The sequence below is a fragment of the Carassius carassius genome, chromosome 45 (assembly GCF_963082965.1).
Source record: "Carassius carassius chromosome 45, fCarCar2.1, whole genome shotgun sequence".
In the NCBI taxonomy this organism is placed as follows: domain Eukaryota; kingdom Metazoa; phylum Chordata; class Actinopteri; order Cypriniformes; family Cyprinidae; genus Carassius; species Carassius carassius.
In genome coordinates, this window is record NC_081799.1 from 10,577,936 (window position 1) to 10,592,670 (window position 14,735).

The 14,735-nt window shown below is 35.6% G+C and overlaps 1 protein-coding gene across 1 annotated transcript; it reads left to right on the forward strand.

The window, feature by feature from the left end:
- Positions 1–3,680: 3,680 nt before the first annotated feature.
- LOC132127785 (serine/threonine-protein kinase 10-like) lies at positions 3,681–13,799 on the forward strand. The gene is made up of 17 exons (XM_059539888.1): positions 3,681–4,001; positions 5,536–5,700; positions 6,372–6,420; positions 6,504–6,653; positions 6,732–6,804; positions 7,026–7,220; positions 7,305–7,479; positions 8,018–9,823; positions 9,906–10,036; positions 10,112–10,235; positions 11,352–11,531; positions 11,610–11,739; positions 12,731–12,855; positions 12,952–13,137; positions 13,218–13,343; positions 13,431–13,544; positions 13,632–13,799. Exons 1-17 carry the CDS (start codon positions 3,852–3,854, stop codon positions 13,755–13,757), a joined length of 4,005 nt encoding a protein of 1,334 aa, XP_059395871.1. The 5' UTR covers positions 3,681–3,851; the 3' UTR covers positions 13,758–13,799.
- Positions 13,800–14,735: the final 936 nt, after the last annotated feature.

The window sequence follows — 14,735 nt, forward strand, 5'->3', positions numbered from 1 at the left end:
AAAAATGTAAAATCGGAGGAAAAATGTCTGCATTTCTTGTGAGATTTCTGTGTTTGCTTTCAATTTGCTCAAAACACTTTTGCAACTTCACGTCACTCGAAAAAATATACGCATTCCCTCAAGAAAATTCACTTATAACTACATTCATTTACATTCTGTGGTCACATGGTTTCTCAAGAAATGGAGATCTTTCGGAAGAGCAACAGCGTTTGAATATAATTTTCTTTCCATCTCTATGTCCCTTTACGGTCTCCATAGTATTTAGTATTTGTATTAAAAAAAATCACATAACTACACTTAATAATTTCAATAGATTTGTCTCGTATAGTTGCGTTTTATATTAGGAATGATGATTTTCAGGGGTCCTTGTGCTTTTATAAGTGTAGCGTTTGAGGTTCTCCACCGTGTACTTTTGACTGTATGCACAGCCTAGAATGCTGTTCAATGGTTGACTGGAGATGTCTTCTCTGGGGTTTTTAGTTTGACTATTTAAACAAGCTGATTAGCAGGAATGTCATCCAAGTTCTCATGCCTCAGATTGGTTCAGTGGAGCATCACACTGCTCATGCTGTACAGTTACATGAGGCTGGTCGCTCTTTAAAGTCTTCATGAAAACCTGACAGGGGGTTGATCATTCGGAGGGTCTGCATATTTAGGATCATTTCTCCCAACCATTCCTAGTGCTTCCATACGGAGGATGTGACAAATAAATCAATGACATAACTGTGGAAAATGTAGCTGTTTTTTCCATTATTATGAAAATCATGCCTGATCATGAGTTTCCAAATGTTGAGTGGGATGTATTTTGAAACAAGATCATCTACTGTGCAGTCACAGACTGTCACGTGTGTTAGTGCTGGGACAATATATTTAACCATGGGGAGAATTAAGACATGGCAAAGGCACATCTTCCATTTGTCTTTCAAACTTTGACACATTTTTGACACGATTTGAAGCATAAGCAATTTTGAACATTTTCTTTTCTTTTTTAAACATTGTTAAATATAAAGACAAAAGAGTATTTAGGCACTTTCTGACTGTTGTCCTACATAAGTGTTCATAGTTAGTTTGGTAAACTACAGCTGTGGTTACTCTGCTGGAACTGACTTCATTCATTCATTCACTAAAATAACTTACTTTTGTGAATGTTGGTTAAGTCGTTGGAGGGAAAGGCTCAGTAAAATGAAGAATGAAGCTCTAGTTAGGAGCATTTATTTGCAGATGCCACTAGTCAGATATTTTGTTATGTAGAAAAATAAAATACAAACATTTTAAGTGACTTAAAATCATTTTTGAGACCACAGTATAACCTGCATGTGGCCAGATGCATGATCTGCTTAGATACGTCTTACAAGTTAGTCAAGGTTTTTTTTTATTTTATTTATTTATTTTTATACATAAGTTACATAAAAACTGATTACTTCTACTTGGCCAGACTAGTTCATAATGTAGATTAGTAGTAACTAGTTCAGACTAGTAAGAATTACCATAAAGGTGTGTAAGAAGAATTTTAGGTAACACTTGTTAACTATTAACTACAACATTTCTCTCAATAAATTCTTAATTTGCTGCTTATTAATAGTTAGTAAGGTAGTTGTTTTAGGTATTGGGTAAGATTAGGGATGTAGAATAAGGTAAAGTAGAATAAGGCATTAATATGTTCTTAATTAGCACTAATACATGGCTAATAATCTAGTAATATGCATTCTAATAAACAACTAATAGATGTTACCTATTCTAAAGTGTTACCGAATTGTAATATTGTTAGTCATATTTCAAAATAAACACTTAAGGACTGAAACAGCTTCAGTTTACATCCATATGTGTGTGTATATATATATATATATATATATATATATATATATATATATATATAAAGAAATAATGTAAATCAAATATGATGCATTAGGCTTTTGAGCAACATCTATATCTCAATGAAAAATATCAATCATCATGGATTTCATTGCATTATATATTTTGCTCATATTAAAAACTACAGAGCTTTGTTCATAAAACGAAACACTTAAATATCATCTTACGACGACATAATATTGGGAAATAAAGAGTAACAACTGATATACAGTAAGCATTTTAAGTAGTCTGTTTTACTGTTATAAAGATCTCATTTATATTACAGGCCATCAGAATTTCATCATACTTTTTGGCCATATAAATAACACCTGCAACACATTTAATATTTTTATATTTTTATATTTTTGCTCAGTTTGAGTCTCTAAATAACACAGAGATGTTTTTCCCTCCTTGAATAGAGCTTCATTTTCTTATACTATATGCACCATAAAGGCATGATGTATCACAAATGACACAAAAAACTGGTGTTATTTTATATATATATATATATATATATATATATATATATATACACACATACAGTACAGACCAAAAGTTTGGAAACATTACTATTTTTAATGTTTTTGAAAGAAGTTTCTTCTGCTCATCAATCCTGCATTTATTTGATCAAAAATACAGAAAAAACAGTAATATTGTGATATATTATTAAAATTTAAAATAATTGTTTTTTAATGTATTATACTTTAAATTATCATTTATTTCTGTGATGCAAAGCTGATTTTTTTAACCTTTTCTTCATCAAATATATTAGACAGCAGAACTGTTTCCAACACTCATAATAAATCAGAATATTATAATGATTTCTAAATGATCATGTGATCGACTGGATGTTACATGTGACACTGAAGGCTGGAGTAATGATGCTGAAAATTCAGCTTTGCATCACAGAAATAAATTATTTTTTTAAAGTATATTCAAATAGAAAACTATTATTTTAAGTTGTAATAATATTTCACAATATTACTGTTTTTTTCTGTATTTTTGATCAAATAAATGCAGGCTTGATGAGCAGAAGAAACTTCTTTCAAAAACATAAAAAATAGTAATGTTTCCAAACTTTTGGTCTGTACTGTATACACACACACACACACACACACACACACACACACACACACACACACACACACACACACACACACACACACACACACACACACACAGACACAAACAAACCAAAAATACTTTTTTCTAGAGTTTCTAAAATGGTTCAATAAATGTTCCATTAATAAAAAATAAAATCAATCAGACTATTATTTCATGTCAGACTTACCAGGTTAAATATGTGAAAGTGGAACCATCTAGTGGTTAAAGTGTAGGACTACATCTCTCAGATCATCCTACTCATGTCAGTAAACAGAGCCAACAGTGGAAAATCACATTGATGACCTGTTTCAAGACTCAAGATGGATTTCTTGTTTTTCTCCATGTGATTGATTTTAAGCTAGTAGTTGTACAGTATGTACATTTTAGGGGATCCCCTAAAACACTGTTAAAATGCTGTTTAAGTTTGTTTTTGAAACCATTAGTAAGAATAGGACTATGTGAACACAGTACATCTTACTGCACAGAACAATCTGCCTTTCTGTAAAACGCAACACATTCATTCTGAAACCAATCATTCATATCTGTTTATCTAAATCATTATGCTTTCTTACACAAGTAATGGCCCTATGGCTGCTGAAAACACACTACTATAGATGGCACAAACTAAGTACATCTCTACAGACGAGGCGCGCGTCCTACTCATTATTGTGGCCCATATTTTTGAAGGATGTGGTTGTTACTTGCAGCTTCCTGCTGTGCTCTGAGGTGCGCATGAGGAGCGACGTGACAATCAAAAGCATCTTTGTCTTGGAGAAATTCAGACGGTTGTCCTTTGTGTAGTTTTTAGTTTGGGCAGTGGTTCTGAGGACCACCGACTGACTGAAAGGGACTGGGATTTCTTTAGGAGTTGGGGTGAATTTAAAAGGGAGGGAGCCATGGCCTCCCTCCTGATGCGAATCTTTCGGTTGGGTGTGGAGAAAAAGCGAGTTCGGCACTACGAAAACCTGAAGAGGGATGTGGATCCACACCAGACGTGGGAGACTATGGGAGAACTGGGAGATGGAGCTTTTGGGAAGGTCTATAAGGTAAGGGGATCAAATCATGAGGTTCAGTCTTCTGTTAAATGCAAAGTAACAGAACACTCTTGTAATATATCTATCTCGGGTCACTTAATTCAAACTTTTTTTAAGGGAAAAATAAAAAACTGAATGTTTAAAGAATAATAAAACTAGTCTGGGCCTTTAAAAAGGCATAGCCTGATCTAATCTCGTAATTTCAAGGAAATCCCTCCCTCTTCAGATTGAAATGTCAACTAAAGTGACAAATACGGTTCTGCAAGTAACTGTGTCTTGCTCAGACTACCTCTTATAACATTTCATGAACATGCTAAATGACAAGAATGATTAAAAGTTAATAGAATGAATACAGAACAATTTACAATTTAAATACGAGATTTTTTTTATCACGCTGTTTGACCCCATTGATCTTATTTTAGGAATAAATCTAGGTTTAACTAACAAATATATATCCATAAATATATAAATATCACACAGGAGAGAAAATAGTGCTATTGTTCACAATATTATTCGCAAATGCTCACAGCCGATCCACAGACGCTGACATTCAGAACAACAGCACGACTGCAAATGTGATTCTTTACACAAAAAAAATCAATAAATCTTTTTTAATATTTAGTAACTCACATTTTAGAAGCAATGTTGCCAGTTATTTAATTTTTTCTCCGTCTGCAGTTCCAAACGATGTCTACGAAGAGCTCAGAATGTTTTTTTTTTCATGAATCAGTAAATGAATCAGTTTCTTTGAATCGGTTGAGTGCATGATTCAGTGATTCATTCATAAGGACCGCCATTTAACGCCAACCCTTGGTTTAACTTAGAAAGTTCTGGAAAGTCTTTGGTCACAAAAAGAATCTTCAGAGAACGTTCCTAGAATGTTATTATTTGGTTCTCAAAAGTAACCATAAGGGAACGGCAGGGGAGGACCGGATGTTTGTGGATGATGAGATACATAATTTGTGGTTTAGGCTGTCAACATGATCATTGTTGTGATGTCACTACATTACACAATAAACTCTTGTATATACATAATGTGTAAACAAATGAAGCAGTGTGTTGTTAATCCAATTCAATGCAGTCTACCTGAATATTTACTGTATAGATCTAGAAAACACTTTATTTGAACAATTCATTACACTTTATTTTAAACAAACAAATAAGTAGAAATATATTAATTCACTTTTTGAAAAATTGTTTATTTATAGGTTTCTAAGGTGACAGAAAATGGAGGTATAGTGCTACACTGTGGTTAGGCAACTTCCTGTTAAACTAAAATGTGAAAGATCAAAGATGGCTTCCTGTTAGTGTTTTCAAGCTCATATCAACCTCTTTTTCTGCATATAGCTTTCTGAAACTGAAATGCACCATGCAGCTGTACAGCTTTCAGTATCTTTGCAGTTTGTAAATCGTTTTGCATCATGGCATGCATCTGTACAGCTGTTAAGTTCTGCTTCCCAGTTTTCAGAACTTCTGATTCCTTTCTTGCACTTTGATTAGAAATGCCAAAGGCAAGTGTTACAGTATATTACACTGTTGATCACAGGCACAGAATCAGACTACGGGGGTCCTGGCAGCTGTTAAAGTGATTGAAGTGCGCAGTGAAGAGCAGCTGGACGACTACATCACTGAGATAGACATCCTAGCTTCCTGTCGCCACACAAACATCATCTCCTTGATGGACGCCATCTTCTTTGAGGACTGGCTGTGGGTAAGGAACACCCCCCCCCCCCCCTCCCCAGCTACTTTTATGTTTTGAGAATTAATGTTTATTTAAAACTTACCAGAAGTCTTTTCCCCCTCATTTATTTGGTGAGCGTGATTTCACCAAGTACAACATCATTCCAATCAACCAATCAGAATTGAGATATATTTTCAGGAAATGTCAGTTTTAGGCTTACAATCAGGGTTAGGTGCTTCTACAACCTTGCTAATCAGCTATCATTTCCCACTGATTTTAGGAATAAATTATGTGTAGGGTTAAGTTTAGGGGTAGGGATTGGGTTAAGTCTATATTTTTGGACAATAATGTTGATCCAGGATCATCAGAAGATGTTGATCCAGGAACATGTCTTACTTGGCAAAATCACAGTGACCCATTTATTTATAGGGACTATAAATACAAAACTAAATTGGAAGCTCAAAAAAAGACAACTTCTTTTTTCCAGTGTTGTGGAATGTAACTTTTAAAATAATGCATGACAAAATTTGCACTATTCAATGTTACTTAGTTACTTTTTCATGGAAAGTAATGCATTACATTACTTTTACATCACATTTGTCACTTGTAATGCACTACCCCCAACACTGGTTTTTACTTTCTATAAGTCTGCATAAATAAAGACACATTCCTATATAGCTTGACTATTATAATTTTTTTAGATCCTGATTGAGTACTGTCCTGGAGGCGCTCTGGATGATATCATGTTGGGTAGGTCACTTGACGCTTTTCAGTCATTTATGGTAGTATCTGCAAGGCATTATCATAATTTGTCCATACTGCGTGTGCTTCAGAACTGGAGCGTGGCCTTACAGAGCAGCAGATCAGTGAGGTGTGCTGTCAGTCTCTGCAGGCTCTGTCTTACCTGCACCAGCATCACATTATACACAGAGACCTGAAGGCGGGCAACATTCTGCTCACCATGGATGGACAAGTCAAACTAGGTACAGATATAATGTTCTCTCACATTTTTGGTCTAAATACAGTCTGTGCTTTATCTGTTTATATTCTCTTTCATACAGCTGACTTTGGTGTGTCTGCAAAAAATGACAATACCCTCCAAAAACGATCAACTTTCATTGGAACTCCATACTGGTGAGACTCTCAAACACTTGATCAAATGCTCTTGCTGTCATTGTTTAGAAAAAGAAAGAAAAAAACTTGTACAGATCAACATGAGACAGAATAATCATTTTGGGTGAACTATACCTATTGAACCTCATAAAAAGAAACAATTAAATAACTTATAGTGATTGCTTTACTTAATACAGCCCTCCTGCCAAAGAACATTAGATCATAATATTTTGTCTTTTAAGGATGGCACCTGAGGTGATAATGTGTGAAACGTCAAAGGACAATCCCTACACGACTAAAGCTGACATCTGGTCACTGGGCATCACTTTAATTGAGGCCGCTGAGATGGAGCCTCCTCATCATTCTCTCAACCCCATGAGGGTCTTGCTGAAGATCACCAAATCTCCACCACCCACACTCTCCAATCCACGCCAATGGTGGGTCATCGCTTCCTCATCCCCTTTCTAGATCTTCTGGGGTTTAGGCTTAAGCTTTACCTTGTTTTGTTTTTTTGCCGTCAGGTCATCGCATTTCCAAGATTTTCTACGGAGAACCTTGCAGAAGAATCCAGAGTCTCGTTGGGGAGCCCAACAGCTCATGGCCCATCCTTTCTCTTACGCAGGACGAGATGGACGAGCCCTTAAAGAACTCATCGCTGAGGCCAAAGCAGAGGTCACTGAGGTCATAGAGGCTGAGGTAAATACACAGGTCAATGACAAGAACATGCTGTTATTTTGAACTTTCTATCCATCAAAAAATCCTGAAAATACATTTTACACAAAAATAGTAAGCAGCACAACTGTTTTTAAAGTTGATATTAATGTTTATTGAGAACCAAATGAGCGAATTAGAATGCTTTTCTAAAGGATTTCACTGAAGACTGGAGGAATGATGCTGAAAATTTAGCTTTGCATCACAGGAATAACTTACATTTTATATAAAATATTAAAATATATAAAAAAAGAAAACAGTTCTTTTAAATTTAAATAATAGCCTATGTTAGACTTCTTTCAAAAACATCTTAAACATCAGAGAAATCTCACTGACCCCAAACTTTTGAGCAGTGGTGTAATTAAAAAAATAACAATAAATCATGGTTTTAACATTTTGGTTATACCACATGACCTATTTGAAAGTCATTATCCCCTTTTGTTGGACTGGTCAAACAAACATAATCCATGTGTTTAGCAGTACACAGATTAATACATGTTTTTCTGCATATTTTCTTCTGTAGTCTTTATTAGATCTCGAATGTTCTGCGAAGGAGATGATCACTGCAGAGTCGGAGCAAACAGTGCCACAACCAGAACAAGCAGTTGAAGAACAAGGACCACAAGAACTTGAGACCCTTCAGAAAACCTCTGTTCCAGAAGCTGTTCCTCAATCTCCCACCGACTCTGAGCCAATAGTTGAGGTTAAAGTGACCCGAAGGGCTTCACAGGCCACAGAAAAAGCTCAGAAGAGGTCAAGACGTCTTTCGGTTCCAGGAAATCTCCTCTCGTTTTTCACTGGAGGCTCCCGTCGCAAGTCTGGATTCTGGGGTGACAATCCACTTCTTCAAGGAAGTAAGGGCTCAGAGGTTTCAAGTGCAGCTTTGGAAACTGTGGAAACTTGCCCTTCAGATGGCAAAGAAAGCGAAAGCACTGATACACTGAAGGAGCAAACATCTGACTTAGTTGATGCTCCAAGTAATGAAGCTGCTGACACCAAAGACAAGGAAGGTAAAGTAGAAACTGACAAGGAGGTAGCCCAGACCTCAAACCCCTCAAGCACACCACCACAAACAGAGTTACCAACAGATTCCTCAGAAAAGGAAACACTAGATCTCACCAAGGAGGACAATGATAATGTGAAGTCTGATGATTCAGGAAACAATGACCAAACGTTTTGGAAATCCCTCCAAAGACCTGCTATTATCAAGGAAGAAACAGCACATCCACAAAGCACGCCAATCATAGCTTTGTGTTTGGAAACACCACTAGCTAAAAGGACTGAAAAGAATGAGGGACGTTATAAATATGAGTGCCTTGACTTGGCCTGTCCTTTGAAAAAGTGCAGTTCACCTCCAGCTTCAGATATAAGCAAAATCTTAACTGTAGAGCTGCCTTCTAATAATGCTCCTGAAGAAGTTTCTGACCTCAAAAAAGCAGAACAGATGACTGAACCATCAGAAAATGACACTGTTGAAGGAAGAACCAAGGAAGATGTAGAAGAACCAGGAGAACTGGAGACAGATGGAGGAACGGTGGATGCAACAAAAGCAGAAATCAGTGAAAATGGCAAGGACTTTGATGAAGTGAAGGAAGAACATATAACCGCCAATGAAGATGACATTACCATGAAGGTAGAGTGTGAGGATCTCAAGGAAGAGCATGTTACTACTCAGATAGGCCAGGAAGAAGTCAACTCAAGCAATGAAAAGTCTGAGGAAGAGCAAAGCTGTGAAAAAGACCAAGATCTTTACACAGACACAGAGGAAGAAGAGCATTCATCCAACAAGGAAGATGTTGAACATGAAGATTTAGACTCAAGAAATGAAAACAGCGAGAACACAAGAAAATCTGACGAGGAGTTAGAAATACCAGCCCGGGATGAGATGACCACTGGTTCACAGATGGCAGAGATACCATGTCAAAATCAAGAAGAGACCAGTTCTGAAGGAGAAAAGATCATCGTTGGTACTCCTGGTGATCAAGACAGAGCAAGTCCAACAGAAGTCTGTTCTGAAAAGAAAGAAGATGGGACAGACTCTGAACAAGAGCTTCACATGGAAACTAGTATACAGAACGTTACAGAAGAGCACTCAAAACCTCTTGGTGAAGATGCAACCGATGTTACTGGACCAAAGTTGAAAAAGCAAGTGATGTTTGTAGTTCAAGAGGACATAAATGACCAAGAAAGGCCACTTGCAAATGGCTTGAAAGATTTAGACTTAATAACACCTCATGAATCGAATGGATCCACACTTAAGGAATCTAATGAAGACATGATTGCACCTCTTTCCCCTACTGAGCCTCCACTGTCTCCAGGGATTGAAGGGGTAAGTCTGAAATAAACGTCTAGCTAAAAACCACCGTGCTAATTCAACATGTACAAACTGTTCTCATTTTGTATTAATTCAGGAATTGCACCCAAGCAGGAGAACCGTTAAAAGGACACGTAAATTTATGGTGGACGGTCGTGAGATCAGTGTCACCACTTCCAAAGTGGTTAGTGAAGGAGACATGAAGGAGCAACAACTGCGCTGCAACAGGTAATGAGTCTTTATGCTTTATAGTGGACATGGATGAATGGACGTGTCAATTCATAACTTCTTGGGTGTTTTCAGACGGCAGGAACTGCATGCTTTGAAACTCTTGCAAAGAGAAGAGCAGAGAGAACATGGCCAGCTTGAGCAGAAGCTACAGCAGCAGCGAGAGCAGATGTTCCGCCACATAGAACAAGAGATGACTGTAAGCCACAAGAACCAAAGCCCTTTGGCCTCAGTTAACAACATTAGACGTGCTATTAAACAGAAATGTTTTCATTCAGGTTCTTGACTGAAGTACATAACATGCCTTTTATACAAAAACCTTTACTAATGTTACGTTGACATGCAAGAACTTGCTTTAACAAAGCTGATTTTAAGGCACATTTCACAATTCATATTTATACATTTTTCATACTGTACATTAATTTACAATTCGTAAATTAACTTAAATATTTGTTTTATTATTTGAAAGGTTTATTTGCAAAAACAGATAGCTCTGTTTTTATAAATTTTCTTAAATCATGTTATTGTGTCTTATTGTGTTAGTTCGCTATAATTTTTTTGTTATTATTATTTAATCAAAACAACCCAACACTGATTGGAATGGAGGACAAAAAACAACAACAATATGATTTTTTAAAATTTTTGCATATGAACTTTTCTTATTTTTTCTTGTAACTTTTTAAAATAATTGTATTGATTATAATAATTATATTATTTAATATGAATTATTTAATGAATTATTATGTAATTTTGTAAGCATAACACAAGTGAAAAAATGTCAACTAAAAAAATATTTTTGTATTTTTATTGTTTACTGGGCAATACTATTGCTTTTAAAAATGGTTATTGTTAATAAAGCTAAAAATAAAGCTAAAACAATTAATTCTAAATATTAGAAAAAAAATCTATACATACATACATACATACATATATGTATATATATGTATGTGTGTGTGTGTGTGTGTGTGTGTGTAAAGTGGAAATTACAAAAGTTGCCTTTGCAATTAAAATGGCTAAAATTAAACCTAGAAATAAATTTATTTTGAATGCATTTTCATTATTGTATTAAGGTATAAAAATGACAAAAGCACATCAAAAATGTACTTAAACTAAACTAAAATGAAAACAAAATATAAAAACGAAAGCTCATTCAAAAGACTGTAGTAATAATACTGAATTGTACGTTCTATCAATCTATAAGCAAAGTCTCCTCGATAAGCTGCATGATGTGATTATTCTTAACCATATTCATAACCATAAGTACGAGCACTTGAAATAAAGATGCTTTGTTTTTTGAATGTTTGACCTGTTGAAGAGTAAGAAGCAGTACTATGATGGGGAGCTTGAGAGACTTGAGAAACAGTACCAGCACCAAAGCAGCCAGATGGAGGCTGAGCACACATCGCGGCTCAGGGAGGACGCACGCAGACTCAAGGCCCAGCAGGAGAAAGAGCTGAGCCGCAAGAGCAGCGCACTGAAAGCGGACCCTAAAGAGGTACGGACTGCTGCATTTAGCCGCATTAGGCTCAAACACATGGAGACAGTCTCTCACGTGTGTCTATTTCTGCTTTAGGAGCAGCGGTTCCTGCAGAAGCAGCAGCAGGAGCTGAATGAAGCTCTGCAGAAGGGCGTTCAGGAACATAAGAGGAAGGTGGCTTCCATGGAGTGGGAGATTACTGTCAAATCTCAGCAGCTCAAGCGAGGTAAATATGCCACTGCTAATACACTTGTTTATTTTGTAATTTGTACAAAAATCATGCAGTTTATCAATCTTTAAAATAATCTTTTAAAAATAAAGGTTCCAGAAGCTGGACAAGAACATTTTTTGGCTCCACAAAGAACCTTTTCATGAAGAGTTCTAAAAAAAAATAAAAAATAAAATCCCTTAGTGTAAAGAACATTTTAATAATCTGAAGCAAGAGTCCCACATAAAATAAAATAAGTTATCAGTTAATTAAATAAGAAATAAAAATGTGAAGAAATAGCTTCTTAAACTTGCAAATAAATGTTCTTAGGTGTATCACAAATCTGTGTCTAAAAAGTGCTTAAATGTAACACAAAATAATAAATCGATAGATATTTTTTTAAATACAAATTTAAATTGCATTAATTTGTCCGTTTGTAAAATGTAAAGAATCTTCAATCACATTTGTAATTCCAAAAGAAAGATGTATCAACAAATAACAATCGATAAATCATTTTTAAATGCAATTTTGTAAAATCCACTGATTTGTCAAATTAAAAACTGATACATTTATTATTTTGATGTTACATTTAATGACATTTTAAACATTAATTAAATAAAACGTTTTTTTTTGGGGGGGGGGATTATTGATTGATTATTTATTTGATTATTTCTATATATATATATATATATATATATAATTTTTCAAACTATTTCTATATATATATATATATATATATATATATATATATATATATATATATATATATATATAAATAGTTTGAAAAATTGTTTTAATGACTTTTAATAAACAAATGTTAAATTAATTCATTATTTTTGATGTGGTAAAATGTCCTCCATAGGTCACTCTGGTATTTTATGTGTACAGTAATGTTGCATGTACAGAGCACTGTAATAGTAAATAAATAGTGTGCATTGTACACATTCTGTATACAGAAGAAGGTTTGGTAGTATGTGATTCTAAACATACTGTGTCCTTCCTTCTCAAGCTCGCGAGGCAGTGATTTGGGAGTTAGAACAGCGCCACCTACAGGAGAAGTACCATCTATTTAAACAGCAGGTGAAGGAGCAGTACTCCCTCCAAAGGCAGCAGCTGACCAAGAGACACAACAAGGTCAATTATGCAGCACCCTCCAAAAGCATTATCTTCTTCTTTTTTCTTCTGTACCTTATCCTGACCAGTCTGTGGTTCTGTTCTCTCATATGGTAGGATAAGGAGAGAGCGTCTCGGTTCCAGCAAGCTCTACTGGAGGAGCAGAAGTCATTGCAGGCCCAAGAGAGAGTCTCCTTTCAGAAGGCCCAAAAAGCTGAAGCAAAGTCCTGTTTGAATCAGTTCAAGAATGAGCTCAGAAAGCAAGGTCTGAGTGGACCTGAGCAGCGACAACGTCTCACACAGGTTTGGGTTCAGAAGAAACAAAACAACATGTAGCAAATTCAACCTATGGTATACTTAATAAAACTGGTTTGCCCTCTCAGTTTTTATCAGAGGAGGAGGCAAAACAGAAGCAAGAGAGACAGAGTCTACAAGAGAGTCATGAGAACCAATTGAAAGTGGTGCAGGAACAATGTGATGCCAGTGCAGCTGAACTACAGCAGCTTCAGGTACATCAGCGTCAGCTTGGGAACAGCCTTGAGGTGTTTTCATCTTCAGGGAATGTGGTTCTCAGTGTCTGTGTGTTTGGATTTTAGAATGAGAAGCTCCAAATTCTTGTGGACATGGAGAAGAAAAAGATCAAAGCTCTGGAGGATGAACACACTCTGGAGCTCAACGAATGGAGAGATAAGCTTGCATGTAGAAAAGAGGTATTGGAGGGAATAGTAAAAATGAAAGGTTTAAAGCTTTTTAATCGGGGGGAAAGAACATGACTACTGTTGTATGTTTATGTTCAGGTGTTAGAGGAAGACCTCGCTCGCAGACGTAGAGAAAAAGAAGGAAACAGGAGACGAAGCAGTGAGCCAGAAAACCGGCATGCAGCTCGCCGTTCAAAGTTCTTCCATAATCTAAGCTTTTCCTGACAAACGTAAGAAATACTCTAAAGCCCAATGTCTTTATAAACATTATATGTACACTACTTTTTAAAAGTTTTGGAAAATTATAGAATTTTTTTTTTTTTTTGCATTACATCAGAGGTGGAAAGTAACGAATTACATTTACTCGCGTTACTGTAATTGAGTAGCTTTTTTGTGTACTAATACTTTTTAAAGTAATTTTTTAAATTTGTAATTTTACTTTTACTTAAGTATATTTTGATTGAAGTATTGTACTTCGCTACATTTTAAAACACATTAATTACTGAGTAAAAAAAATAAAAATAAAAAAAATAAATCGCTCCCTGGAAACTACGGCAGTAAATAATGAGCAGGAGGGCAAACTGGCGCTAAAATCAAAAGAAATCTGCAGACGGACAAAACAGGCGTTAGTGGTGCAGACACCGCTGAAAACGAAACTCCGTCATATTCTGAAGTTGAACTCGAAGGAAATGAAGTGAACCCCTGGCCATATGTATGCTCTATTATGCAGTGTAAGCTGTACTTGCCTAAAACCAAACTAGCAGCTTATAAAATCTCGACAAGACATCAACCCTTCGCAAGAATGTAGAGGTAAGCTAAATAATTGCATCGTTGCATTGGTGGTTAAAATGAAGCTTTGACATTTTAGCAAGAGGTTTTGCACAAATTAGCTAAAAAGACAGTGGTGAGGAGTGTGCTATTTTTGTTTTAATGATGTGTGCGCGCATTTATAGTGCGTTCTTTCACTGTGTGATTCAGTCTCCTAAAATGCATTTAGAATGATCGCAAAATTGAAGATATAGGGGCAGAAAATTCACATATTTATATAATTTCATATATTAAATCAAAATCACACAAAGAATGCCATCTTTTACATGAATATATACATACATATATATATATATATATATAACAGTTCAGTAAACAAGTTAATTAAGAGACTTGCGTTTTAGACACCATATTGCCTTTTTTAGCTCTATTTCT